The sequence below is a fragment of the Polypterus senegalus genome, chromosome 1 (genome assembly GCF_016835505.1).
Source record: "Polypterus senegalus isolate Bchr_013 chromosome 1, ASM1683550v1, whole genome shotgun sequence".
Taxonomy (NCBI): domain Eukaryota; kingdom Metazoa; phylum Chordata; class Cladistia; order Polypteriformes; family Polypteridae; genus Polypterus; species Polypterus senegalus.
In genome coordinates, this window is record NC_053154.1 from 75,634,314 (window position 1) to 75,661,162 (window position 26,849).

The 26,849-nt window shown below is 34.9% G+C and overlaps 1 protein-coding gene across 3 annotated transcripts in view; it reads left to right on the plus strand.

The window, feature by feature from the left end:
- The window catches only part of bcan (brevican), a 62,317-nt gene extending 35,719 nt beyond the window's left edge, over positions 1–26,598 (plus strand). For 2 of the 3 annotated variants that reach the window (XM_039751006.1, XM_039751015.1), the window contains exons 9-14: positions 12,351–12,458; positions 12,824–12,982; positions 18,162–18,244; positions 19,306–19,450; positions 20,622–20,804; positions 25,347–26,598. In XM_039751006.1, the coding sequence (XP_039606940.1) occupies positions 12,351–12,458; positions 12,824–12,982; positions 18,162–18,244; positions 19,306–19,450; positions 20,622–20,804; positions 25,347–25,390 (722 nt within the window). In that variant the 3' untranslated portion in view covers positions 25,391–26,598. The remainder of the gene's footprint in view (positions 1–12,350; positions 12,459–12,823; positions 12,983–18,161; positions 18,245–19,305; positions 19,451–20,621; positions 20,805–25,346) is intronic. The other variant, XM_039751023.1, reaches the window with a different exon arrangement.
- The last annotated feature ends 251 nt before the right edge of the window (positions 26,599–26,849 follow it).

Here is a 26,849-nt window from a genome sequence, read left to right on the forward strand (position 1 = left end):
ACTTGGGAATACTGTAACGTGCTCTTGGGGACTATCACTGACTTTACCTTTGCTTCTACTCACTGTCTGTGTTTATATCTTTCTTTCTCCACTCTTTAACTGTCTGTCCTTGACAGTGGTCTTGTCAGAGAAGCCAGAAAAGCAGCCCTTAATGTTTGTCAAACAAATTCCTCTTGTGCATGCATCTTTCAGAAATTCTCTACTTCTGTGAAGTATTATTTTGAAAATGATTTCCGTGAAAATATTAAAGTGTTTTGTAGAAGGAGGATGCATTCTTTTGCTCTGTTTGAGACTCATTTTCTTAACTGTGTGTGTGTCACTGTATTTCTAATGGCCAAAGTTTCTTAGCAGAGAATTTCACTGTTTATATCATGTTAGCACTGGGATAAAGTCAGAATACTATGTTTTGAACAAAGGTTCTTCTAATGCATGCACAGGCTACACAAATGTACGAACGAAAAGTGGGCCAATTACTGTAAATGCAATGAACACTATTTGGCAAAACAATTACGATACTATTGGTATGTGTGACTGTAACTACATTTACTGAATAAACTTTATTTAACTGTTTTAGCCTTTTGTACACAATCAACTATCTGCTGAGTTAAGCACAAACACTTGAGTGTTAGCATCAAGTTCACTCACTGCCTTATCATCATGTTTACATAGTACAATGGAGTAGTTCAACATATGGCATTACTCTTTTTGCTACTAGCAAGCTGTTGTAGTAATATCCTCACTGACCCCAAATAGATAGGCACATTGCTTTTGTAGTTCTTTATTACTGAGTCTAACTGTATTTGATAAAATAATGAACATTGAAAGGAAAATCTAAATTGTGTTTTATCTAAGTAAAAAATTATTCTTACTCCTGGTTTAATAAAAGTACAAGCGCTTATCCCAAAGATGCAAACATACCTATATAAATATTCTGTTTAATAGAAATTCATTGCCAAATGCTCCACCAGTACATTAAAGTCTTTTTTTAATTCAAGAACTGACTAGCAATTTTTGTTTGTGCCATTCTTAGATTAAATTAGATTAGATTAGATAAACTTTATTAATCTCATGGGGAATTTTAGATGCATACAGCAGCAGAAACACAAAAAAACAAAGATACAGTCTCAAAGGACAAATAATACATTCAATCAACAAATGGATAAATAGATAAATAAATAAATAAATAAATAAATAAATAAATAAATAAATAAATATTGCTTGATAGCACTGGGCAGAAAAGATCCTCAGAGGCTCTTTTTAGCACACCATGGAGGGCACCAAGAGAGCACCTCCTAGGTGGGATGGAAGAGATTTTTCATGATTGCATCCAGTTCTGCCAACACTCCCGTGTCTCAAAACAACCGTCAAGATTTCCATTGTTAGCCCTGTGGTGGAGCTGGCTTTTCTGATAAGTTTGTTCAGGCATTGTGTGTCTTTTAGACTTTCTCAGAAGACCACAGTATAGAGCTGTACTATGGACTAGCAAAACATCTCTGCCAGCTTGCTGCATACATCAAAAGACCGGAGTCTCCTCCGGAAGTATAGTCTCCTCTGGCCTTTCTTGTACAATGACACAGTGCTGTCAGACCAATCCAGTTTGCCGTTTATGTGAACCCCTGGGTACTTGTAGCTCAGCTCCACTTCCACATCCTTTCTCTGACTGGCGATTGGTCCCAGAGACCTTTTTACATGCTTGATTTTCTGATGTTAAGCTGTAGGTGCTTCTCCCCACACCATAAGGCAAAGTTCTTCACAAGCCTCCAGTACTCCGATCATCTCCATTATTAATGCTGCCTATAATGGAGGAGATAGCTGAGAATGAAGAAGGGGCCTGAGTTGCCTCGAAAGCTTGCATATTGTAATCTTTTTAGTTAGCCAATAAAAGGTGTCATTTTGCTTGGCTTTTCTCTATATAGATGGCAAGTAATCGTATTGTAAACAGGAAGGGAAACAGGACATTTCCTTGAGGTGCACACACCACCAGCCTCACAAACTACTCTCTCTTGGTCATGTAGTTCATAATCTAGGAGAGTGTGGAGGCATCAAAATGCATTATTACGGTAAGGTTTTTCCCCAGTCAATGAGGCAGAATGTTGTTAAATGCATTTTAAAAATGTTAATATTTCCAAGGTTAAAAAGGTACACAACAAAACCAGAATAAATTATTATCATAAGGTAGACAAATTCCAAAATTAATTATGCTCCATCAATCACATTCTGTGTGGAATATCCACATTCTTCTCTTATCTGCCTGGGTTTTCTCCAGGCATTTGTCTCACATCTACACAATATATAAAGTAAGTGTGTGTGCACATGTGTGTTAAGGTGCTTGGTAAAACCAGGCATGTGTGACTGTGTGTATGCTAATGTAAAACAAATTGGACTGGCATCTTGTCTTGAATTGGGTGCTGCCTTGTACCCTCCACTGCTAAGTTAGAAGTCAACTCCTGCAACCCCAAATTGGATTGTGCAGGTTTGTAAGTAGGTGAAAGATCATTCAAACAAGGTGGCAGATGTGGTATGTCATCACTGTGAGCCAATGTAATGTAACAGATTTTAAACAGTCCAGGATACAGCTGGGCAGAAAATGCTTCTTTAATGTTTCATCAGGGCAATTCATGTAGGGTGCAGTAAGCCAACATACAGACCAGCATTCAGAATTGCACATTAATCCACAAGACTAAGTGCATATACAAAGGTAAAAACAACTGGGTGTACTGATAATCATGCTGAGTGTTTGTTGAGGTTTAACATATCTGCGAAATTTCTCATTAACTCTTATTTTGCATTTCTTTCACCATATATAATAATTCAGGTGATAAGTATATGGCTTTGCATTGTTCTGTTTTTTCTCAATCGTTTGTTCCCCATTCATCAATAATGACAAATATATCATTGCTTCAGTTCAGTTTATTGTTATTTAGTGCTTCTTCCTAAAAGACAGGATAGCAACAGAAAACAGTAACAAAAATACAAAACTCTACCAAATGCACATCTGTATAAGCACATGTATCCCCTTACTGTAATTATATAATAATAAACAAATAAAAAAGAACTACAGGATATGCCCTGCATTGACTTGAAAAAATGTAATTTAAGAAATATGAATGAAAAGGTCAAAATAAGCAGTAGAGAAACTAAACAAGCAAAAGATCAGAACATTTGGTAGTGAAGGAAGAGAAAATAAAAAAATCAGCTGATGATGTATCTGGAAAAAAAGTAAACCTCCTAATGAAAGTGAGCAGTACTTTGGAAAAGCTAGTCTGGCTGTTCACTCACATTTTAAAATATGGTACAATAGATGCTAGTGTTCATATATGCCTCATAACAATAAATAGCCTTTTAACCTAACACAACAGGTTTAGTTCTGTACTTTAATCCTCTTTCTAATGTAATTCATGCTTATGAAATGTTTATTTTGCATTTTTCATCATGTGTTGTGCAAATGAAATCTATTTTAAAAGTAGTTTTTTTCACAGTAGTGCATGCTCTATTTAACCAACTGTGTAGAGACTTTATTTTCAGAGCAGGATATCTTTGCACCTATCAAATACTGTGTTGTCTGCTGTTGCAAAAGAAACATACTATAACTTTGCATGTAATTCTAAATATCATAACAACGGAAAATCAGTCATCTCTGTGTTCATACAGGAAAACATCTGTGCTTTTAATATGTGAACTATTTATTTAAATAAATACAGCCAATCCAGTAACACTCTCTGATTCTGTCTTTGATATTGTTTTCAAATCAAAGCTGGATAAAAGACATTTCAGAAGGGACAGAGCTGATTTGATGCCTCATGCTGCATCAGTTTCTTCTTGGTCTCCCTGAGACATTATTAGATTTTTTTTTAGCAAAAAAGAATTTCCTTGTTCGGTCACATCCCACAGTATGAAAAATCAAAACTGAAGCGACATTATGAATCTAAAGTGTTTCACATTCTCTGCTGTAAAGTAATTAACTTACTCTTTAAAGGGTACAAACATTTTCATTAAAGTTCAAGTAAGGTTTCATTTGAATGATGGGGAAGTGGTTAATGCCACTTTTACAATTCCAAGGGCTCATATCATTACCCAGCATGGTTACCATCTGTTTGGAGTTCTCTACCTCTGAACTCCCTATGGTGACTCCTCCCACATGTGCATGTAAAGTTCAATGATCATTGGCTTATTAGTATTACGTTATTTGCCTTGCTCCCAAGTGTTACAAGAACATGCTCCAGCATCCCACAATAATACATTGAAGTCAGGTTTAGAAAATTATCTTTTTTTGTGATTGAAATGTTCTTACTGAATATATCATTATGAGTGCATTGCAGACTTTTTGCTAGTTAGTAAATTGGGATTATGGTGCAGTACAGTATTCTACATTCTGTAAATCTATAGACATTTATTTCCATACTCATAGCAGCCCTAAACAAGACACTAGTGCATTATGGGTGAATATTCTGTGATATTTTTTTAAAGAGGATAATTTTTGTTTTGTTTTTGAGTTTGATGAGAGTATTATACCTGAAAATGTTTCTTACTTTAAGAAAAGGTTTCTTGCATTATTTTTATCGCTGTTATCACAGCAAAAAGATTTAAAACAATATGTAGTTTCAAGGTTAACTCTGTTTTACAAAAATAAATAAATAAACAACAGAAGTTTCTGAAAACCAAATGAATAGTATTTTACTACAAAATCATTAGCACCACATTGTAAAAGTAAAATTAAGGAAATGGGAAGTTTACTCCATACAGTATTTGGTTTCAAATTGCAACACTGGCTGGAATGAAAATTTGAGGCCATCTGTGGTCCTCGAAGAAGTGAGTGTGACACCTCTGATGCAAGCGAAAGGTAAACTAACATGAAAAACTGTTTACCATTAGGCAAATTTAATTTTCCTCATCTTAGTTTTATTATAAGCAAATTTAAAAATTCTCTGTAAAGTAAGGATACTCTGCAGTTATTACATACTTTTAATGCAGTGTGTCCTTCCAAGCCTAATGCAAATTTTTGTGATAACAGTTGTTATTACAGTATAACATCCCTTGACAACATTTCATTTTTTAAGCTTGAGCCTGACACATTCAAATGCTATGCAGTAAAAATATTGTGACACATTAATAGACTTCATTTTTAAGCTTTTAAATATTGAAATTACTCTAGCTTCAAACTTGAGGGCACTCATCAAGTGTGACTATGTTGTAGATGTTATACATTGAAATATTAAAAATATGTTGCTTTTTTGTATGCTGGCTACCGTTGTGAGACCTGTTTCTGGAATAAAACCTCTGTTTGCAAAAAAAAGCAGTAAATGGAAAGCAGTTTTTTGAGCTTTAAACAAGGAATATCAACACTTTATTTTATATATATTTTTAATGTTAATTGCTGTAACATTTACTTTTTTTAATTATGAGGTTCAATGGTTCAAATCCTGCAATATAACAAAGGCATGGGATTATTTTATTTTGTTTTGCTCAATTTGTTGATACTCCCCTATTATTCTGTTGAGATATTGAGCTCTTAGTATGAATGCAACATTAAGTTCTACTAATGAAAGAATGAAAATCTGCAACCATTCCTTTCCCTCTGAAATAATAAAGTCTACTTAACCTAACCTAACCTAACCTAACCTAGCCTAAACATTTTCTAGACAAGTACACCAACTAAAATTCTCATTGCCATCACCAAACCTGTTGAAATGTGCACACTGGAGAATTGAACTGATCTTAAGTAAAGTATTTTTGACCCCAAGTCAAGGCCTCCATGGTGAGGAACAGTTTAAACAATACATTTAGATGGATCAGTAATTTGCAGTCAATGATCGGATTGGAAACATCCATTTTTGACCTGCATGACGTTGCTTCTCCAGGTAAGCCACTCACTGATATCATTATGCTAAAGTAGCATGCAGTGTATTTGAAGCTTGTAACTTTTTAGCTGTTTTGTCAACAAGTAATGGGGAATGTGAAAATTGATTGACAAGTTTTTTTTTTATGCAGACTACACAAGATAGACAGTAATTGATAACATTATGCAATTTCCTTGATCCTGTTAATTGATTAGAGCTTCAAATATTCTAAGTTAATCACCTGAAATAAATACTTTTCTCTCAACTGTAATCACCCTTGAAGAATTAATGAGGTCTTTGTAACCTTTATGATGTGAAGTAATTATATATGCAGGCCTACAAATGAGCTATATTCTGGCTAAACATAATTAACCTCACAACCTTATATTGGAATGAATGAATGACTAAATGAATGAATGAATTATTGAATGAATGATGCCATTATGTAAATGTCAATTAATATCTTGTTGATTGACATTTTATTTTTGGAGTGTTTGGTGTTTTGAGGAGCTGAACTCTAATTTAGAATAATATTTGATGACGACAGGGTAGATCAGCGGTTTCAGTTTGTTAATAGTAGTGGACCTGACCCCATATACACCTGATATTGCATTAGTTTAAAAAAAAAAAGATTTCTGTGACAAAAGTGTTTTTTGCACCATTTTCCATTAAAAAATAAGCATCTAAATATTAGCTATTATCTAAGACAGCTACTGTACATAAAATGCTGTGCCACTATATCCTGACAGCAGTGGTAGTGCTGCTGCCTCACAGTAAGGAGACCCGGGTTCGCTTCCCGGGTCCTCCCTGCGTGGAGTTTGCATGTTCTCCCCGTGTCTGCGTGGGTTTCCTCCCACAGTCCAAAGATATGCAGGTTAGGTGGATTGGCGATTCTAAATTGGCCCTAGTGTGTGCTTGGTGTGTTTGTGTATGTCCTGCGGTGGGTTGGCACTCTGCCCAGGATTGGTTCCTGCCTTGTGCCCAGTGTTGGCTGGGATTGGCTCCAGCAGACCCCCATGACCCTGTATTCGGCTTCAGCGGGTTAGACAATGGATGGATGGATGGAAAATGGATGGATGGATTTAGTGTTTGTTAATTATTTGAAGTACCATGCATTTTTATGTTATGTACATGTTAATAGTTAACAAAAATTAATGCAAGGCTGTTAATTAGCAAATTGGCCTCTATTACATACTTTGCATTTTCATAGTGGAAAGCAGCTATTCTCTTCATAATTTTACTTTTTTCATGTCTTCTTTATTCCAAATAATTGTCCCCTAAAAGTGCATAGCATTTCAGTCTTTAGTGAGTTTTTCTCAGCTCATTTTTCATTTTAGTTACCACTGTATTGTTTGTGTGAAATGAAACTAAAGTGCTTTCTCATAGCAACATGGCATTGTTCTAATGAACTTGTGCACCAAATGCCTTGTTTATTGTCTTAATTTGCTCAATGTGCTACCCTCCCTTAAAACTATCACCTGTTTTGAAAATCTACTCTACCCCTTTCTGGATGTAAGTTTAAAATGTACTATACCATAGTATGTATCTCATTTTTTTGTAGGGATTTATCTCACCCTAGGGTGTACCATATAAGTTGTTAAATAATTTGGCAGTTGTCTGTTCACATACTATAGTGTACAATGACCAATGTCAAAAGTTCTGACCCCGCTGGGATTCTACTATTCACGTCTCCTAGTGTTTAAATTGATGATATGTTTTAATGGTACAATTTAAGTAGCTACCAGGTGGCTTATAGAAAAACACTTCAAAGACTTTCCACACTCTCCAATTATAAGGAGCACTCTACATTTTGAAGAAACAATGGAAATGTGGACATTAAATGCTGTAGTAAGTACAATGCACTGATATCGTGTTGCTGCACCCACAACATGATGAACCACCTGGATTTGGACCTGAGTGCCTCGAGTGACACCTCAGCAACAATGAAAATTAAGTCATGCAATTAAGGAAAATTATTTTTTCTAAATTAAAAAGTAAAGTTTAGATTACATCATATTTTAAGTGATTAAACCTGCTAGTTTTTACTGCTCATTTGTGCTCAATAAGTAAATATCTTTTGAGATGCATTAGACTATCCAGATATCCATTTATTAATTCATTCTAAATATGGAAATAGAAGGTCTTAAATTTATATTTAACTCTCTAAAAGTTATTGCTTTAACTTATTGCATTTTTTTCAACATCTTCTTCATTTCCATATATACTGTGTTTTGTAATTTTACAGCCATGCATATGATTAGTGCTTCTATACTTGATGATAGTTGTATCATTTGAACAGAAAAAGAAAACATCTATCACAGATTTTGAAGAAATTTCAGCTATTAGTCCTTCAATGATGTATTCATTATTTGGTGCAGAGTTAATTTTTTTCCACTTTTCTCTTACATCTGAATCACACGATTCATTAATTTTCTCCTGCTCTTTAAACTTTCCATTATGCTGCATAATTTGTATTGTACCAGCATGCCTATATTTGGAAATTCTTGGAAACATTTACATTTACCATTATTACCATTTTCTCATGTATGCACTGTTTGTATATACACCATTCTGAAACATTATAAAATTAACCATATAATGCATGTGCTGTGAAATTCCAAATCTTCATGAGTGAAGCCCTGATCACACACCATCATTAAAACTGCTGTTTGTGCATGTCTGATTATTATAATGATTCTTAGATCCATAGTGTTTTCAATTTTTTGAACAGCATGTCAAACACTGTGATGATAAGAAAAATGCCAAAAGTCAAGAGTACTTGTATTTTTTTGTATAGAATACAATCATACAATTTTAAATAAATAAATCATTGTCTTGTTTAGGGAGAAGATGTGTTTGCTGTTCTTATGAAACCATTCTGCAAATGAGCAGTAATGTAAACCTGAAAGCTCTTAGTTGAACAATAGTAAAAAACAAAAATCTTCAAAATCATCCTCTGAGGGTGAGGTGAACTACTGAGGGAAGTCCGTAGGACGACTAAAGAGTTCTTGGATTGAAATTAATAGAAATGTTAACTCTTCATCAATTTCCAAATTACATGAATGAAGGGTGGTGTGATTAGACAAAGGTTGAGCTTTTTGGTCTGTGTAACATAGGCAAATCAACGTACACCACATAATCTTAACAATAAAGTGGTAGCTCCATTATGCTTAGGCTGTTTTGTAAAAGCCGGGAAAAGGAATCTGATTATCACTAAGATAAAAATATGTATTGGCAAGTACATGGCGGTTGTGATGGAAAAGCCATTCTGTGTCAGCGAAAGACCTGTAGAAAAAGATAGGGTGCAGTTTTAAGTGGATCGGTGATCCAAAGAACAAAGCAGTTTCAACAATGGAGTGGCAATGCTAAATGAAGTGAAGGCTCTCCAGTAGCTCTATTATAGTCCAGGTGTAAATATAATAGAAAGTAAAAAATTACTGTACAATTGAAGGAGATATGAAGAATGAATTTAAGATAATCACTAGTCAGCAGGAGGTTTCTGATGAAAATGCAAGAATGGTTTCATTCCTCTTGCTTAAATTTGGTAGAATTTAACACAAATGATTCCGATTTTCAAAAGAGGGATCTGCAAAGGCATTGACTGATGGAGTTTTTAAGATATACTGTATACCATTCATATTTTATATGGTAAATGTGTGAGGTGTGCTGAGGAGGTCCTGGAATGTCCTGCTGTAAAACATTTTGAATAATGCAATAGAATTTTAAAAAAATAATTCAAGACCTCTATGTGCACTACTTAATGAGTTTGTTTATATATATAATATACTGTATACAGTATACATATATATGAAAGTGTGTGTGAGTGTTTGTGCAGTAAGCAATCTATAATAGATTGTATTTGTGGAAATGTGGTAAGAGTAAAAACGAAAAATGAATTCATTTGATATATTGACAGGTGCCACAGTTACACACATGTACCTAAATGTGTGTTTTACTTGAATAATATTACTATATTGATCTTAAATCAATATAATCTGCTTAATTGTTTTGAAAAGGCTCCAGCTTCTTTGCAGCCCTGCCCTGGATAAGCAGGTTCAGAAGATAGATGGATGGCCAGATAGATGTTCAGTATATTTGGTTGCTTGGAATTAAAAATATCTTACATTTTCTTAATTGCAATTTTTTTGTTAACATACTGCACTATAAAATGCAGTATTTAAGACAATTCAACATTTTACTCTAAATAGAGAAACTGCACCTGCAGAAGCACCAATTTCAGCAGAAAGTTAATATTGCATGTGATTACAAACATTAATGAAATTCTTATGAATGCAGACTTAAACTATAAATCTTTACAAGTAAAAAAGACTTTCTGGAATATGGATCATGAAAGTGAAAAGTAAATGCAGTACTGCATCAATACACCACAATTTGATCTAAAATAAGCAGGAATCTTATTGCAACAATTGATAATACCACTGTCTTTTGTTGCTTTCATGTTATTTAGTAAGTGAATAACTGTATAAGCAATATATAGCTTCAGAACAATAAGAGTACATTCAATGAGTTGAGGGGGCATCTATAGTTTCCTAAAAAAATGATTTTAGGTCTTATTTGTGTAATTCCTATTAAAGGTAAAAAGATTGATTCATTCTGGCATTGAGGTGCCATAATTGGTATTGTTTTAAATGGCATCCTTAAGCCCTAACTTTCATTTCTTGTAATAGTCCTTCTTAAAGTAGTCTTTAAATCTATATATTTCAACATGTCCAAATCTGGAGCCCTTGAGTTTATGATATTTATGATGTCTTGTTAATATTTTGGCAATTTTAAAATGCTCACCTTTGCCTTTACTCTTGTTACATCCTGGGAATTTCACATGGCAGCTGTAGTGGTTTGCTGTGCTATGAATGTCATAACCAGATGTGAGCACTGATGTGACATTCAGGCACAATTTTGTATACAAGTTTGCAGAAATTTGAATTGTTTGCCAGATTTTTGTGAGTGCAAAGGTAAATTCTGCGCATTTGTGAAATACTCAGCATAGAGAAAAAAATGACAAGGTAATAGCAAAGATAAAAGAATAAATAAATTAATTAAATTATACTAGAGTAGTGTGCCTCATTGGCTGCCTATGGTGGCCCAACTGCCCTCGCTTCACTCGCTATCGTTCCATAGGTTTATTCTAACACAGACAAAACTCTTTATAGCTGAATGGTAGTCTACTTGATGAAGTATCATTAATACCTAACTTAATATGCAGAAAGAATACAACTTTTGCTGCATGATCACCAGTCATGATTTGCTGCCAATTGAATGCTTATGCAGTTTTACAATTTGTAAGTGTATGCCATTTCATTTAGCGTAGCAGATGTATATGTGGAAGATTGTTTGATGTATGTGCGTTTATTTGGTTGTATTGACATGAGAGTATCATTGTTGTATTATTCTAATGAAGATGAAAAAAATGATATATATGACTTACTGTTTTGAAGAAAATTGAGCTAGAAAACGTCACATGAAAATGTTGCACAGCTAATCATTATATATATATGTATATATAGAGAGAAAGAGGGAGAAAGGGAGAGAGAGAGCAAGAGAGAGACAGAGATAAGATTATACATCAGCATCTACATTGCAAATTACTTTGTTTTAAAATTAAGATAGAAGGTAAAATATTTACAAGAAAGTTAAAGAATTAATGCCATTCTGGACACATACAGTTCTGGACAATTATTTACCAATGCATTCATTTTCTCACCTAGGGTAGCAAGGAGGTTGGCACATTTTGAAGCCATCAGACAAAGCATAGAAAAGAAATAAATAGACAAGGTTTAGTTAAAGCAGAGATTTAGCTACTATCATGAATTTACTTTTTTTTTTTAAATTAAGTAGTTATAACATGTGGCAGAGATTAGATTTAGAAGCTTTGTTTCACTAGACCAAACAATGACATGCCAAATAACAAATTTGCACTTTTATTAATATTAATTTTGCCTATTCATCATGTACAGAGCAATCATCCACATTTTGAAAAACTAGACAAGTTTATAGGAGTACAGAGTCATTGCTATCTCATTTACAGAGTACAGTAAAATTGTTACTTGCATGTACTAATCCAGATGCAACAGTACTCTCTAGTGCCATGTTTACTGGGCAGCCCAATGACGCAGTGGACAAGACTGTGATCACAAAGCTCCTGAGTTTGGGTTTTAGTTACAATCTGGGCATCTTCCTCATGTGTGTGTGTCAGCTTTGGCTGGGTATTCCAGCTTCAATCCACATGCCAATGACATACAGATTTGCTTAACTGGCACCCGTAATGTACACTGTGATGGATGCACACCCCATCCAGGATTGAGTCCCACCTTGCATTTGAAGGGGAGTAGTTCAGAAGGAATGGATATATTTTTTGTATTAAGTGTATGGAACTATTAAATGAAATCCATGGGATTGAAGCCATAACTGTACCAGATACACAACTCGGTACACACATTGAAGAGTGATCCCTTTGGGGAAGTGTAGTATCCCCTTTTTATTCATATGTTTCAGATGCTTGTTTAGAAAATCCATGCAAGAATGGAGGGACCTGTGTGGAGGTAGGAGTTTCAACAAAGTGCCTCTGTCTGCCCAGCTATGGAGGGGAACTTTGCAAGACTGGTGAGCTGAACTAAATGTATTAAAAGAAAAAGCTTGCAAAAAAGAGTAAAATGCTGAATGTCAAGAGTACATGTTGTTTCATTTAGAAATACTATATACTGTTATATAGTAATAATAATTTAAGGTGAAGTTTCAGAAGGTTGGCATGGATTACAAAGTGAATAATTTTAATTACTGAATACAAGTCTAAATATAGGTTTTAGATTTCCAAAAAAGATACTATATTAGATAAGATAGATAAGATATTTGTTAGTTGAATTTTTAAAAAATAAAGCTGTTACAAAAGTGGGAAATGAGCTGGGATTGCGTGCTAACTGAAGAAATTATTACATTTTTCTTTCACTAATTGTTTCTTTTTCATTTAGACTTGGAGAAATGTGAAGTTGGCTGGGAGAAGTTCCAGAGCTTCTGTTACAAGCATTTCATCCACAGGCAGAGCTGGGAGTTAGCAGAGCAGCACTGCCGAACAAGTGGCGGTCACCTTGTCAGTGTTATGAACCCAGAGGAGCAAGAATTCATCAACAGTATGTCTGATTTAAATCTACTGTATAGTCAATTACCTCTTGATTTTACATATGGATAGTCATGAGAGATTTTAAGAGAAGTGTGAAGACAGGAGTAGTGCTATATAAAGTCCAAGCTAACTGTTGGACTCAGTGTTACCCAAAAAAATCTTTGTAATGGTGCAGCTTGAAATGAATACTGAATTCTGGCATGCATTATAAATCATGAATACATATATAATAAGTACTATAGACAATTTGCAAGCAGTGTTTTGAAAGTTTTACATTTTTTGTTCATCATTCTTGTATTATCGGCACGGTGGCGAAGTGGGTAGCGCTGCTGCCTCACAGTTAGGAGATCTGGGTTCGCATCCTGGGTCCTGCGTGGAGTTTGCATGTTCTCCCCATGTCTGTGTGGGTTTCCTCCCACAGTCCAAAGACATGCAGGTTAGGTGCATTGGCGATTCTAAATTGTCCCTAGTGTGTGTGTGCGCCCTGTGGTGGGATAGCGCCTTGCCCGGGGTTTGTTTCCTGCCTTGTGTTGGCTGGGATTGGCTCCAGCAGACCCCCGTGATCCTGTAGTTAGGATATAGCGGGTTGGATAATGGAGAGATGAATTCTTGTATAATAAAAATGTAAAAGAGAGAAAACTATTTCTGATTTATCCTTTTAATCCTTATAATTATAAGTGCCAACGCAACAATAGGCTTCATGGCAATACCACCTGGGAAAATTGGAAATTAAGGTCAAAGCTGTCTTATCTTAAATTAAGACTACAAAATTACAACAAAAGTACAGAAGCAATGTCTCCATGACCAAACAGATAACTTTGTGAGCTGGAATGTTAAAGGACTCAATCTCAAATTAAAGAGAAAGAAAATATTCTCTCACCTAAATGCTAAAATAGTATTTTTACAGGAGACCCACAGGACTGGCCAAATATTCCATTCTGGGTTTATAAAGAATTCTTATGCAGAGAACAATTTCATTTATAGTATCAGATTTAGTATGTGATCCTGAAGGGAGATGTGTGATTGTCGTAGGTAATTTATTTAACTGTAAAGTGATTTTGATAAATATCTACACATTAAATATGGATCATAGGGTCTTCATCCAAAACGTATTTGTATCTATTCCCAATGTGAACACTCATAAAATTAAATTGGCTGGGCACTTTTTTAAAAAAATCCAGACCTAGATAGGTCTCCTGCCATAGGGTAGATGAAATCTAAAACTGCAAAAACAATTACACAGTTTGAAAATTGATCAGAACTTATCAGACCCCTGGAGATTTCTAAACCCAAACTCAAGGGAATAGTCCTTCTGCTCATCAGTGCATCACTGCTACTCAAGAATTCATTATTTCTTCATAGATAACAATTTTTTGCCTATGATTAAATCTTGTAAGAATGACTCTATTGTTATCTCGACCATGCCCCTTTGATCACAGAGCTCAAATCATTATGCCCTCATCTTGCAGCTGGCATCTTAAACCACTTTTATTAGCAGACGAGAAGTGTACAGAATGTATATCCAAACAAAATTGATTTTTTTTACAGACAAATACAGCCTCAGAGGTCTTTGCAGGAATACTCTGAGAAACTCTGAGGGCTTTCTTAAGAGGACAGATTATTTCATATCTTTCCCACAAAAATAAATTAGAAACCAAGAAGGTAACAGATTTAATCAGTGAAATTACCAGAATATTTCAAGAACATGTCAGATGTCCAAATGAGACACTTCATAGGAAAAGACAGGCTCTACATACATACAACTGAACTTCTTGATAACTAAAGAAACAGAACAATTCATTTTTAAATCAAGACATCATTACTGTGAACATGGAGAAAAAGCTAATAAGATCTTAGCTCAAGAAATCCACAAGCAGGAAGTTCGTAATGAAATCCAAGCAATTACCAACACAGAAGGAGACAGAATAATTGACCATAAAAATATAATGCACACATTTAGAGACTATTAGAAGTTCTTATATTCTACTCAGTTTAAAGAAGACAAGACACAATCTAATGTATTTCTGGATGTATTACCGATACCACAACTAGAAACTCTCAGTGCAGTGGAATTGGATAAACCTCTGGTACTATCAGAATTAGAACTAGATGCTATAAACTCACTTCAGAGTGGGAAAGCAACAGGCCCTGATGGCTACCCTGCTGAATTTTACAAAAAAAAATTCAATTACGTTAGCTCCCCTCTTATTAGCAACATTTACAGAACCTAGAGACAATAAAATTCTACCTCCAACTTTTCACCAAGCATTAATTACCGTTTAAGTAAAGACTTATTTCAAAGTGCATTATACAGACCAATCTCACTTCTGAATAATGATGTTAAAATACTCTCCAAAATCCTAGCTAGAAGGATTGAGAGAGTCCTTATTTCAGTAATATCACTTGACCCAGCAGTCACTTAGCTTTCAATCTTCGACACCTGTTTAATGTAATATATTTGCCCACAAAGTCTAACACCCCAGAAATATATTATTATTGTTGGATGAAGAAAAAGCATTTGATATGTTTGAATGGAGCTATCTTTTTAATACATTGGAGATATTTGGGTTTGGCCCGAACATTTGTGCATGGATCAAACTACTGTATACCAGTTCAGAAGCTTCAGTTTGTATTAACAATATTAATTTAGAATACTTTAAATTAGAAAGTGGTACTAGACAAGGATGCCCCTGTCATCACTGCTTTTTGCAGTCACCATTGAGCCACTGGCAGTTCACTGTCAAAATGCTTATGAGATAAAGGGGATTATAAAAGAAGGACTTGGATAGAATATTTTACTATAGGCAGATGATAAGGTACTATATACTGTATATCAGATCCACAAAATACTGTGCCTGCAGTCCTAACAGCACTAACAGAATTTCAAAGGATTTCTGGCCTCAGAAGTTATTTGAATAAAAGTTTGCTCTTTCCAGTGAACTCCCAAGCACATAATATATTGGACCTTCCCTTTTATCATCACAGATCAGTTTAAATACCTAGGGGTAAACATCACAAGTAAATATAAAGCTGTTTATCAACAAAATTTTGCTGTCTGTATGGAAAAAATTAAGCAAGACTTGCATAGATGATCTACCCTCCATCTTACTTTAGCTGGAAGAATTAACACTGTTAAGATAAATATCCTTCCTATGTTTCTTTTTCTATTTCAAAACATTCCCATATACAATAACATATAATTTTTAAGAAGTTAGATTCAATCATAACCTCGTTTATTTGGAATTCAAAATATCCACGTATCCGAAGGGCGACCCTACAAAGACCAAAGGCAGAAGGTGGCATGGCTCTACCTAACTTTCAATTTTATTACTGGGCAGCAAATATATGTTATAAAAACCTGGACATTGAGACAAATAAATGAACATACACAGGGCTTGGTCTTCAATAGAAATAAAATCCTGCAGTACTTCTTTATATTCCTTGCTTTGTACCCCAATAAGTACAAGTTATCGCCAATATTCTAACAATCAAATTGTGCTTCATTCACTCAGAATATGGAACCAATGTAGGGAGTACTTTAACATAGAAAAGCTTCTATCTGTGGTACCTCTGCACGATAAACATATTTTTCCATCCTCTCAAACATACACAGTTTTTAATGTCTGGAAAACATTCAGAATTAAATCACTTAAAGATCTGTACATAGACAACGTCTTTGCATCCTACCAACAATTACACTCCAAATTTAACTTTCTAGCAACACATTTCTTTCACAACCTCCAAATTAGAAACTTTATTAAACAAAGCCTACCCAATTTTCCTCAACTCCCACCAACCTCAAAAAGCATTTCTGCAATATATAAAAACCTTTTAAAGTCCCTCCCTTTCAAAGATCCCAGAGTACAGTGGGAACATTTCAGAAAAGGAGTGGAAGACAGCCATGCACAGAATTCACTTGAACTCCATATGCACAAAGCATATAGTTATTCAACTTAAAATCTCTCTCGTTTAAAATTGCCCAGAAATGTTTCCATTGTAAGATCCAACCTGTGAACACCACAATCAAGTTCTAGCCTCTTGAGTCTTATGTTTTGGACGTGACCAAATTAACATAATTTTGCACCAAAATCTTTAAATGCCTTTCAGACAGACTTGGTGTCACAATCCCTCCTAATCCACTAACAGCTGTGTTTGGTGTACTCCCAGATGGTCTTAAAGTGGAGAAGAATAAAACAAACTGTAGTTGCCTTTACTTCACTAATAGTAGACTTATCTTGCTCAACTGGAAGAATCCTAATTCAGCTCTTTTATGTCAGTGGATAACTGATGTTATATATTATCTGAAATTGGAAAAACTTAGAGGATCTGTACAAAATTTCAAAACCTGGCTGTATCTAATCAATAACATTTTAGAATAAACATTTAAATTGAGGAAGCAGATTCTTTTCCCTTTTTTATTTTTTTTTTTATTTTATTTATTTACTTAATTACTTTTCCTACTTTTGAAGTTTTATTCTTTTTGTCCTAGCTCTCTTTCTCAGAGGTCGGGGTCTACTTGTTTCAAACCTAGTTTTGTAAAACTTGACTTGCTTATATGGAATGTTATTTGATTTTAATAAATTCAATAAAATAAAAAAAAATTATAATACTAAAATAAACTTAATTTGTCCTTACAATGACAGCAGATAGTAATAAGGCATTAACTAAATAGGTAATTCAGCTACCAATAAAATTAACCAATAATTTTAGTTAATCTGAGTTAACTGCTCTTTTTGTATGTCAAAGTTGCTTATCTCGACTAAGATTATCCAGAATACAATGATATGAAATACACAATAAAAAAACTCAGCCAGGGTTACTGGACATTATTTTTAGCTTTAATGTTGTAAAGTCACCAAAAACAATTATAAAGATAATGTCAACTATTGAATATTTATGCCAGTATTTTGAAGAGAAGCCTTATCTACCATCATTTGTGAATTGGTCTCCCTTGTCCTCTCAAATAAAAGAAAAAATCTCATTAATCTAAATTTAAAGTCAAAACTACATTACCATGCATACCTCTGGGTTGTCGTGTTTAAAATTAATATACTGCATAATGATATGAATAATAAATTATTCAGTGAACAGTGAGATTTATTTTGTGCATTTGAAATTCTGATTTTACTTTTAGCTGAACACTTAGATTTCTTGGTGACAAATGTCATGTTTATTTCCTTTCACCACAGATAATTATAAAGAATACCAGTGGACTGGTTTAAATGACAAAACCATTGAGGGTGATTTTCGCTGGTCTGATGGGAATCCATTGGTAAGCAAAACATTTAATTTATGCAGTTTTTATACCCACGATACGTGTGCTTGCGTAGTAGATGATGAATGGGAGAAAGCCTCACGCCAGTCTATCCCAAAAATCACAATATAGAAGAGTGTGGGACACGAGTGCACCACACAGGGCACATACAAACTGCAATAATGTGAAGAGTGTTTCTAGAATATGACAAACAAACTATGCAAGTAGACAAATTCTTGATAAAGTGGGAAGAGCATGTAAGTCTCACTCAGGAGTATTCAAGTGATGACAGCTCTTATGAAAAAATGTGCATACTGTATAATGCAAATGTAATCTTATTATTATTTAATAATTAATAATTTTACTTCATTATGCACTTACATTGAACTATAATGTGTAGCCTAATGGATTATTAGACTTCAATATAATAATAATAATAATTCTTTACATTTATATAGTGCTTTTCTTACTACTCAAAATGCTCTCCATGCAGTGAGGACCTGGGAAATGAACCCATAACCTCCTTACTGCAAAGCACATTTTCATTGAACTATAATGTGTAACTTCATGGACTATTAGACTGATTTCAATATAACAACACATTTTTGACTAATAATGCTTGCTGATCAAGGCAGTGTAGTGTGGCAACATGTTACATATTGGTCATACATAAAAGTGAGAAAATCACTGTACTGTACACATGAAAAAAATTATTTTGAACTTGAATGTGAACTTTTCTTAACATATAAGGTGTTTATACTATCGATGTCAATTATAATAATGTGAAAAAACTACCTTTACATTTCACTGTATAAGTGCATGTATAGAGATGACCTTTTGGGTACCATAGAAAGTAGGACTTGATGATCTTTTGAAGAAAATGTGCAATGTGTGAACCAGTAGCCCATTGTCTTGTCTTTAAAGAACCGTTGCCTTTATAATTGACTCTGACTGTCCTCACAAGAATTCGAGTGCAAAAATTTGACGAGGTTGAAAATTGCACATGTTCTGTTTCTGTTGGCAAATGTACATTTAGCTATTTGTTTACTCCATTGTTACCATCGGTTCTTTTTCTGTAGCTTTATGAAAATTGGTATCATGGACAACCTGACAGCTACTTCCTATCTGGAGAAGATTGTGTTGTCATGGTGTGGCATGATGGAGGACGATGGAGTGATGTTCCATGCAACTATCACTTATCCTACACTTGTAAAAAGGGCACTTGTAAGTAATTGACTTTCGTGTATTTATCATATGGAATCGTAACCTCTATTTACAATTTATATAAAAAGTAATGCATTTTGTCTGTTAATGTGCATGGCATGAAACTACTAATGAAAGCTAGCAACATTATTTAGTACCTGCTTCTGTAAATGGCACAATTTCTAGTAATTCACATAACTGACTTTAATACTAATCAATTGCCATGCTATCAATTTGTAGGAATTTCTGCAGGACAAAATTTAAACAGGAATATCTGAAGGAAAATTTTTGATAAAATAAATATATCATACAGTAAATTTTAGGTTAGGATACCATACCTTAACAGGAAAGTGCACAACAAGTTTGTCACAAGCCTGCATGAAACGTGTACGTTTGCACTCTTTCCGTTTCTCTTTGCACGCCCCATTCTCTCTGTCTCCATCTCTTCCTCATATCCTTTTGTTGTTTATCAGGAAATTACCACTGCTTTTGTTTTTTTCTTGGACCACCTTGTATTTATTGTGGTTGCCCTTGATATCAGTGTCTTCCACTTAAACAACTGACTCGCTTTATTCCTTCTTTTTTCCTTTATGCACCTACAGCTCCCATTTCAACTCCGTGATATGCAATTTTTTATTAAAAGGCAGGGATAACCACAACCTGGTCCCTTTCCAAGTCTACTGTTGTGGTTAGGTGATATACAAGATCTGAAGGGATGCATTTGTGGTGGAGCCCACTGTATGCCCTAAAATCATTAATGCAGAAGAGTTCTTGGGCTCCTCTTTCATGAGAAGAATGGCCACCTAAACCTGCATAGACCAACTCTTTCTTATCTGATTGTTACATTCTTCTGTGCTGTCTTTGACCCTGTGATCATCCTTTTATAAATAACTGTAATATCAGTTACATTAAAATAATTATACTGAATTCTGAAGCAACATTTCCACTTTTGGCATTTCTAAAATTTTATCTGTCTTTGCTGGAAATAGTGATGCATGCATCAAGGAGAAAACAAGTTGCTAAGAATCAATTACATCCGAGCATTTTACGATTGCAAAGGAGGAAGAGAGTTTAAAGCGAAGTTCTAATGAAACACTTACCTTCTATATCTCCTTCTTTATCCTTCCTTTGCATGAAAAAAAACTAAAAAAAAAAAACTTTATTCTGATGTGCTCTCTGCATTGCCTGGTAGCCTCCTGTGGACAACCACCTGCTGTGGAAAATGCCAAGATTCTTGGCACACCACGTTCGCAGTATGAGACCAACTCTATGACACGGTATCAATGCAAGGAGGGCTTCCTGCAGCGACAGAACCCTATCATCAAGTGCCTGTCCAACGGCAAGTGGGAGGAGCCACAGATAGTCTGCGTCCCGGGTTAGTCAAAAATCACCTTTGTACTAATATTGACACTAAATCCTGTGTACTAAGAATTACATTTTTCTAAGACCTTGACAGTAAGTACAAGAGTCAATTTTGACATTTTAACATTTTGTGACCTAATGCCTGGGATGTCACCCTTCAAGAACCCACAGTCGCCATCATTTGGGGAAAATATAATTAAAGCTAAATGTAAAATAACTTGACGGAGATTGAAAAGACTGTTAACCCTGAGGTGTGAAATTTCCTTTCTTCTTCTAGGCATTGCTCAAGTTCAAGTCTAATTTTTGGTTGATGGAAACTAATTTTTGGAAACAAATCATATGAATGAATATATTAAAGAAAAAAAGACTTCTTTTAGATCATTTCCATCTCATGGTCCAAATATGGATTAAGATTTATTGCACACAAACAACACAACAAAATGATAGTGTCATACATTTTTATATATATGTGATATATGTACTATATATGTTGTCTACGTGCAGCTTTTTAAGGTCCATTTTATAATGTAAATGTTGAGTGCCCCTGTTTTCCAAAACACAGGGATGCATCGCAAAAAGTGATTGCAAAAGTGCAGACAAACGTTAGTAAACGCTTAGCTGTTCCAATGAATGAACATTAATGAGTAGTTGAACCACAAGTCTGCCAGGTGGGTTGATTCACCCATTAATGCACCTCTCCAGTACCAGTAAAACAATGTCTCATTTAATTTGTCATCTCTGTCCATGCCTCTGTCTCTCTCTCGCTCATAAACCTAACCTTTTACCTTCTCATGAATGGGGCTTTGCCCCAGCTTTCCTCGTGACTCTGGTCTTGATCAAGCGTTTGTTTTTAAACCTTTTCAAGATGTGGCTTACAGTCAAGCCTCAAATCAGTTCTCCACAAAAAGATACTGTCCATCCTGCTAAAGTTTCCTCTTCTCCCTATTTTCTAACAACTCAGTAGCCTTTAGGAAACGGAATCTCTAAGGTATGTTTCATGCTGCACAGCATACACTTAACTGTTTTTTAGTTAGGATTGTAACTTTCTGGAGGTTCTCTGGTATCCTGCCAGACCTCTGTGGTTTACTTGTATGTCCCCGATTGCTTTTGAAGGTAAAGTTTGTGGCAACATTTACAGTAGGAGGGCATATGATCCCCTTGGAGTCCCTGCCTATCCACACTAACATGCAAAAAAACTCTCATTTTTTGGGCTTTTTTTTCCCTCTTCCTTGAGACCGTAATTGTGCTTTCCTCTATTTTTTGCCAAGGTATTCATAGGTTTGACTACGTTTCCTCCTAGTAAAAACGTCTTTACAGTATGTACACTATATGTACATATATATTATTTATATATATATATATACACACACAGTATATATATTCTCTCTATATATAGAAAGAGCATATTTATGAAAGAATACTTTCATTCAATTATAAGCCAGTAATTACAAATACTCTGATATTTACATAAAGCTCAAGATAAAAGATGAATATTATCCTCAATATCTTAACAAGTTTCAGTGGTAGCACCAATTGCACCTTGACTGCTCCTGAAGAAATTCTTTATTTCTCTTGGTTCTGGTAGTCATATCTGGAGTGGTGGTCACTACAACAGTATTTCCTCATGTCCTAATTGTTTTCCATTGGGTTTTTAAATACTTCCATGTGGAGAAATAAATATCATCCCAGTCTGCATGTTGTTAAGTTGTTCATATTTTGCTCATGATTTACTGGACCAGTAAAGATAACTAATAGAAGATACATGTACGTAAGATATTCACAATGAAATGAGGAAGATGATGGTGATAAAGTGTACAGAAGAGATATATTAATAAATTGCTCAAAAGAAATTTCACTGCTTACATGAATTTAAAAATGCAAGACTGTCTCTGAACAGTCCAACGAAAAATGGTACCCACCGGAGTTCATCTAGTATAGAAACAAGTTGTTGTGTTTTATTAAAATTCATTAAAGCTGACATTTAGATACTGAAGAAGAGTGGATTTGATCATTTATGAAAAAAAAAACCCTGTAGTTAATTACAATAAATTACCTGGTTGATTTAATGGAAAGCAATGTTTTTTTTTTAATTTGACATGAATACCTGGCGGCATAAGGAAAGCAGTATCACTTACTTGGAATTACTTTCATTGATAAAGTGACTACTTACCCCCATTCTCACCACATTCTACAGGGCCACCATCGAGAGTGTTCTGACCAGCTGCATCACTGTCTGGTTTGGGAACTGCAGTGTCTCTGAACGTGAGGTCCTACAATGGATAGTGCAACACAGCACACAGGGTCCCTGGATACTTTATGTCCTCTATTGAAGACATCTTTGTAAAGATACAGCATTGTGAAGGACCGCTCCCAATCCCTCCCACTGTCTCTTTGTCCCATCTTTATCTGGCAGAAGGTACTGTGACATCAGAACCAGTTCTGCCAGGTACTTTAACAGTTTCTACCCCTTAGCAGTCCAGACTCTGAGCTCTGTGCTGCCCTCCTGCCCTCAGTCCTGCCCCTAGTAGAGAATTTATATACAGTATATTTGTTAAAATTGTCACTACTGTTGTCTTTTTTTTTACTTTTATTACTAATACATTGACTTACCTATTTTTTAATTATTTATTTATCTATTACAGTATAGTTCATTACCTGTCTCTTGCACTTGCCCTGTGTTTGAGGATATTTTGCCCCACAGTTCTTTTAAATGTTATTTTGTGTCACCATATGCTGCAATACTGTGTATGGATGGTATGACAATAAAGTCACTTGACTTAGCTTGACTTGACATTATACTTTATCAACTTTGTTCAACATTGACTGCTTGGTAAAATATTAAATCTTAATAAAGTGACCACAAACTTGTTTGAAAGAGGTGAAATGTCACTTCAGATGGATACAATTTGATGAAATATACAATACTCCAGTTTTGAATTTTTAAGTAAAACTTATGTTAGCCATTATGAATATAGTGAGAAGTCAAGTAAAATGACACCTTTTATTGGCTAACTAAAAAGATTACAATATGCAAGCTTTCGAGGCAACTCAGGCCCCTTCTTCAGGTAAGATGTAAACTTGATTGCATTTTGCCTTAAGAATGGGCCTGAATTGCCTCGAAAGCTTGCATATTGTAATCTATTTAGTTAGCCAATAAAAGGTGTCACTTTACTTGACCTCTCATTAAAATATACAGGAAAGGTTGGAGAGAAAATATTCATGCGTGCGTGTTTCTACTCTTTCTTTCTTTCTTTTTTTTTTTGCATGGGAATAACCTTTACCCTTTATTCGTCTACATATGCACACTGATGGAGCCTTTTTTTTCAAACGACCCACTCTCCAATTTCAAAATTTCATTTTCTCCATTTCTCTGTAACAAAACCATTTCCTGTTCTGCCCAGTAGGTGGCAGTCTAGCATGCTAAGATTTAAAACACATTTTGTCATCTGAGGTGGGCTGTTTTCCTAAACTTTTTTGTCACATATCTTTTACACTTAATTGGAATATATTTGTAACAACCTGTGAAAATGATGTTTGAACACTTATTTTGCTCCTAGGTAAAGATACAAAATGCTCACCAACAAACTAAAAAGATATTTTTTTTTCTGGAGGTTCTTAGAATGCTCCTCAGATATTATTTTTACCCTTTTCTTTTCGTTTTAGCTATGCATCTTGAACATTAAATATATAGTAATGGATATTTTTTACTTCAGTGTCTTGTTGTATAAATTATACAAATAGAAGTAAACAACATACTATTCATGAATATTTTTTGTGTAATGTATGTCCTAGTGCAATTAACATCATGCTTAAAATATAAGTGAATGATACGTTCTGATACTGAAGTTGTTTTATTACAATCCATGATGCCATCGTATGCCATTAATGGGTTATTTTTATGTTTATGCACATAATTTTTATATGTTTCTGAAACCACAGTAAAAAGACAAAACAAATACAAGATAAAAATCAAAGTTGCTTTTACAGAGACAGTGGGGAACAAATTGTCCGCTGCAATAATAATAAAATAATAAGCCGAGCAAAACTCCCCACTAACTCAGCCTTTGGGCCTTTTCTCTTGGATTAGGCAGACCACTCACTTGCACACCAAAACACTCGTCTGGGATTCCCATTTACCTCCCCATCCTGCTCCAAAATTGTGGGATGTGTTGGGTGTTAACCTGAGAAATTTTAAAACTGTGCTGCTTGATAGTAACAGCAGACATCATTACAATCCCTACTAGTAATTTTTTTGAAGGGTCCTGGTGTTGTAATAATCTTTTCAGTTACTTACCAAACTGACCTAATTTTGTGCTACTTGTGTATCAATAATGAGGAGAACTGGAGAAAGAATAAAGTTAAGTAACCATTTACAAGGATCTGATTTGTAAGTGCTGCAGTCCAAGTGAGTGGCATATTGTTGAACCACTCACGCTTTTTAAGAGGGGCTTCCCAGTCACATGTGTTACACTCTGTCCAGCGTTATTAAGTGGTGATATTGAAAATCAAATTTTAATTATATGTCATAATTTTTTTTTCCTTTTGTATGTTGCAGCTAACAGTTCTACAGAAGACAAGACACCTATAGTTTTGCAGTAGGCAGACACTGTGGAAGAATGGGGGAAGAAAAGAAGAATTTAAACCACCCTGAACACAAGAACTGTGCCCTATCCCTACTGAGTAGTGTCTCCCCTCTGTTTATCAGACTGGAGTGAAAAACAAGAAGAGAAACTCACCCCTTTATTGACAAACACCATGCCATGCCACCACCCCACCTTTCTGATTGAGGGATTATTAATACAAGGTGAAAAAGTATATGATGGCCACAGTTGTGTTTAGCAAACAAGTTAAAAAAAGCACTTTACATCTGGGGTGGAAGGGTTTTACGAGTATAGTGTTTTCCCAGAGACTTCTTTTGGTGAGTGCTAGTTCTTTGCATTTATTTAATCAGAAGTGCAAGTGATTGCATCAAATGCAGTTGAGCTTTTTCCCACCCATTTTTGCACAGCATATTTTTTGGGAAGTCTAAAGCAGTTCGAACAGCCCTGCCCTAGCGTAGTGCTTATAAGCCAATTCAGAAATGCTGTGGTGCCAGTGCCTAACCACGGTGTGCGCTGTATGCAGACAAATCGTGTAACGTGCATAAGTTAAAATCAGTAAAACAATGCTCCTTTTCAGTAAAGACATGCAGCTACAACTTTTCATATAAAGACGGTCTCAGTCAATGACCTCCCATACACTTTGTATGCTTCCTTTTTCTTGTTATTATAGTGCTTAGCTTCAGCGGCCGTGAGAGAATGCCTGATTGTTAGCACTGAAAGCAGATGCTCGTCCACTGATGACAGCTCTGTGTCTTTCACTCAGACCTTTTTATTTTATTTTTTTTGCCTTCCTTCCTGTGTGAAGTATGGTAACCATAAGGTTTTTTTGTTTCTCACGGCTGCACACTCATCTTCCTGGTGCAATCAGGACAGGGTTGACGCCCTTTCTTAAAACAATTTGTCTTTAAACCTTTCTTTTACAGTATATATAGGATGTTGGGCTAGAGGCATCACCCAGACAAAGGATGCTACACTGTTTCAAAATTTAGTGCATTCCTAATTTAATACTGTTAAACTTCTCTGATATGTACTACCTGCAAGAAAAAAGTGAGCAAATGTGGTTTTGTCCAGTTCAGCATTTGTGTTTGATAATAATATGCCACTGTTTAATTGATGTTTAATTTGACTTCATCTGCTAGTATGTTAACTGGTGTCTGGATTGAGATAAACATAATTGCCAATAAATGTCAACAAAACAAAACTAAATGAAATCTTTTGTGTCTTTTGTTGATAAAGACACATTTGATAGTGATTGTATATATTTCTGCCCTTTTTATATACCTCTAGAAATAAGTGCATTTTCTATATCTGTCTTGTCGCACCTCTGGGTCTTTGATGAATGAAGTCTCCATTGCTACAGTTTAATATGCTTTCCCAAGTTTTATTTTAATAACTCTTTAAGAAGATCCTGCACTTGGCCTTATCTCAGCTCCATCCATTCCTTAGCAGACCTGATG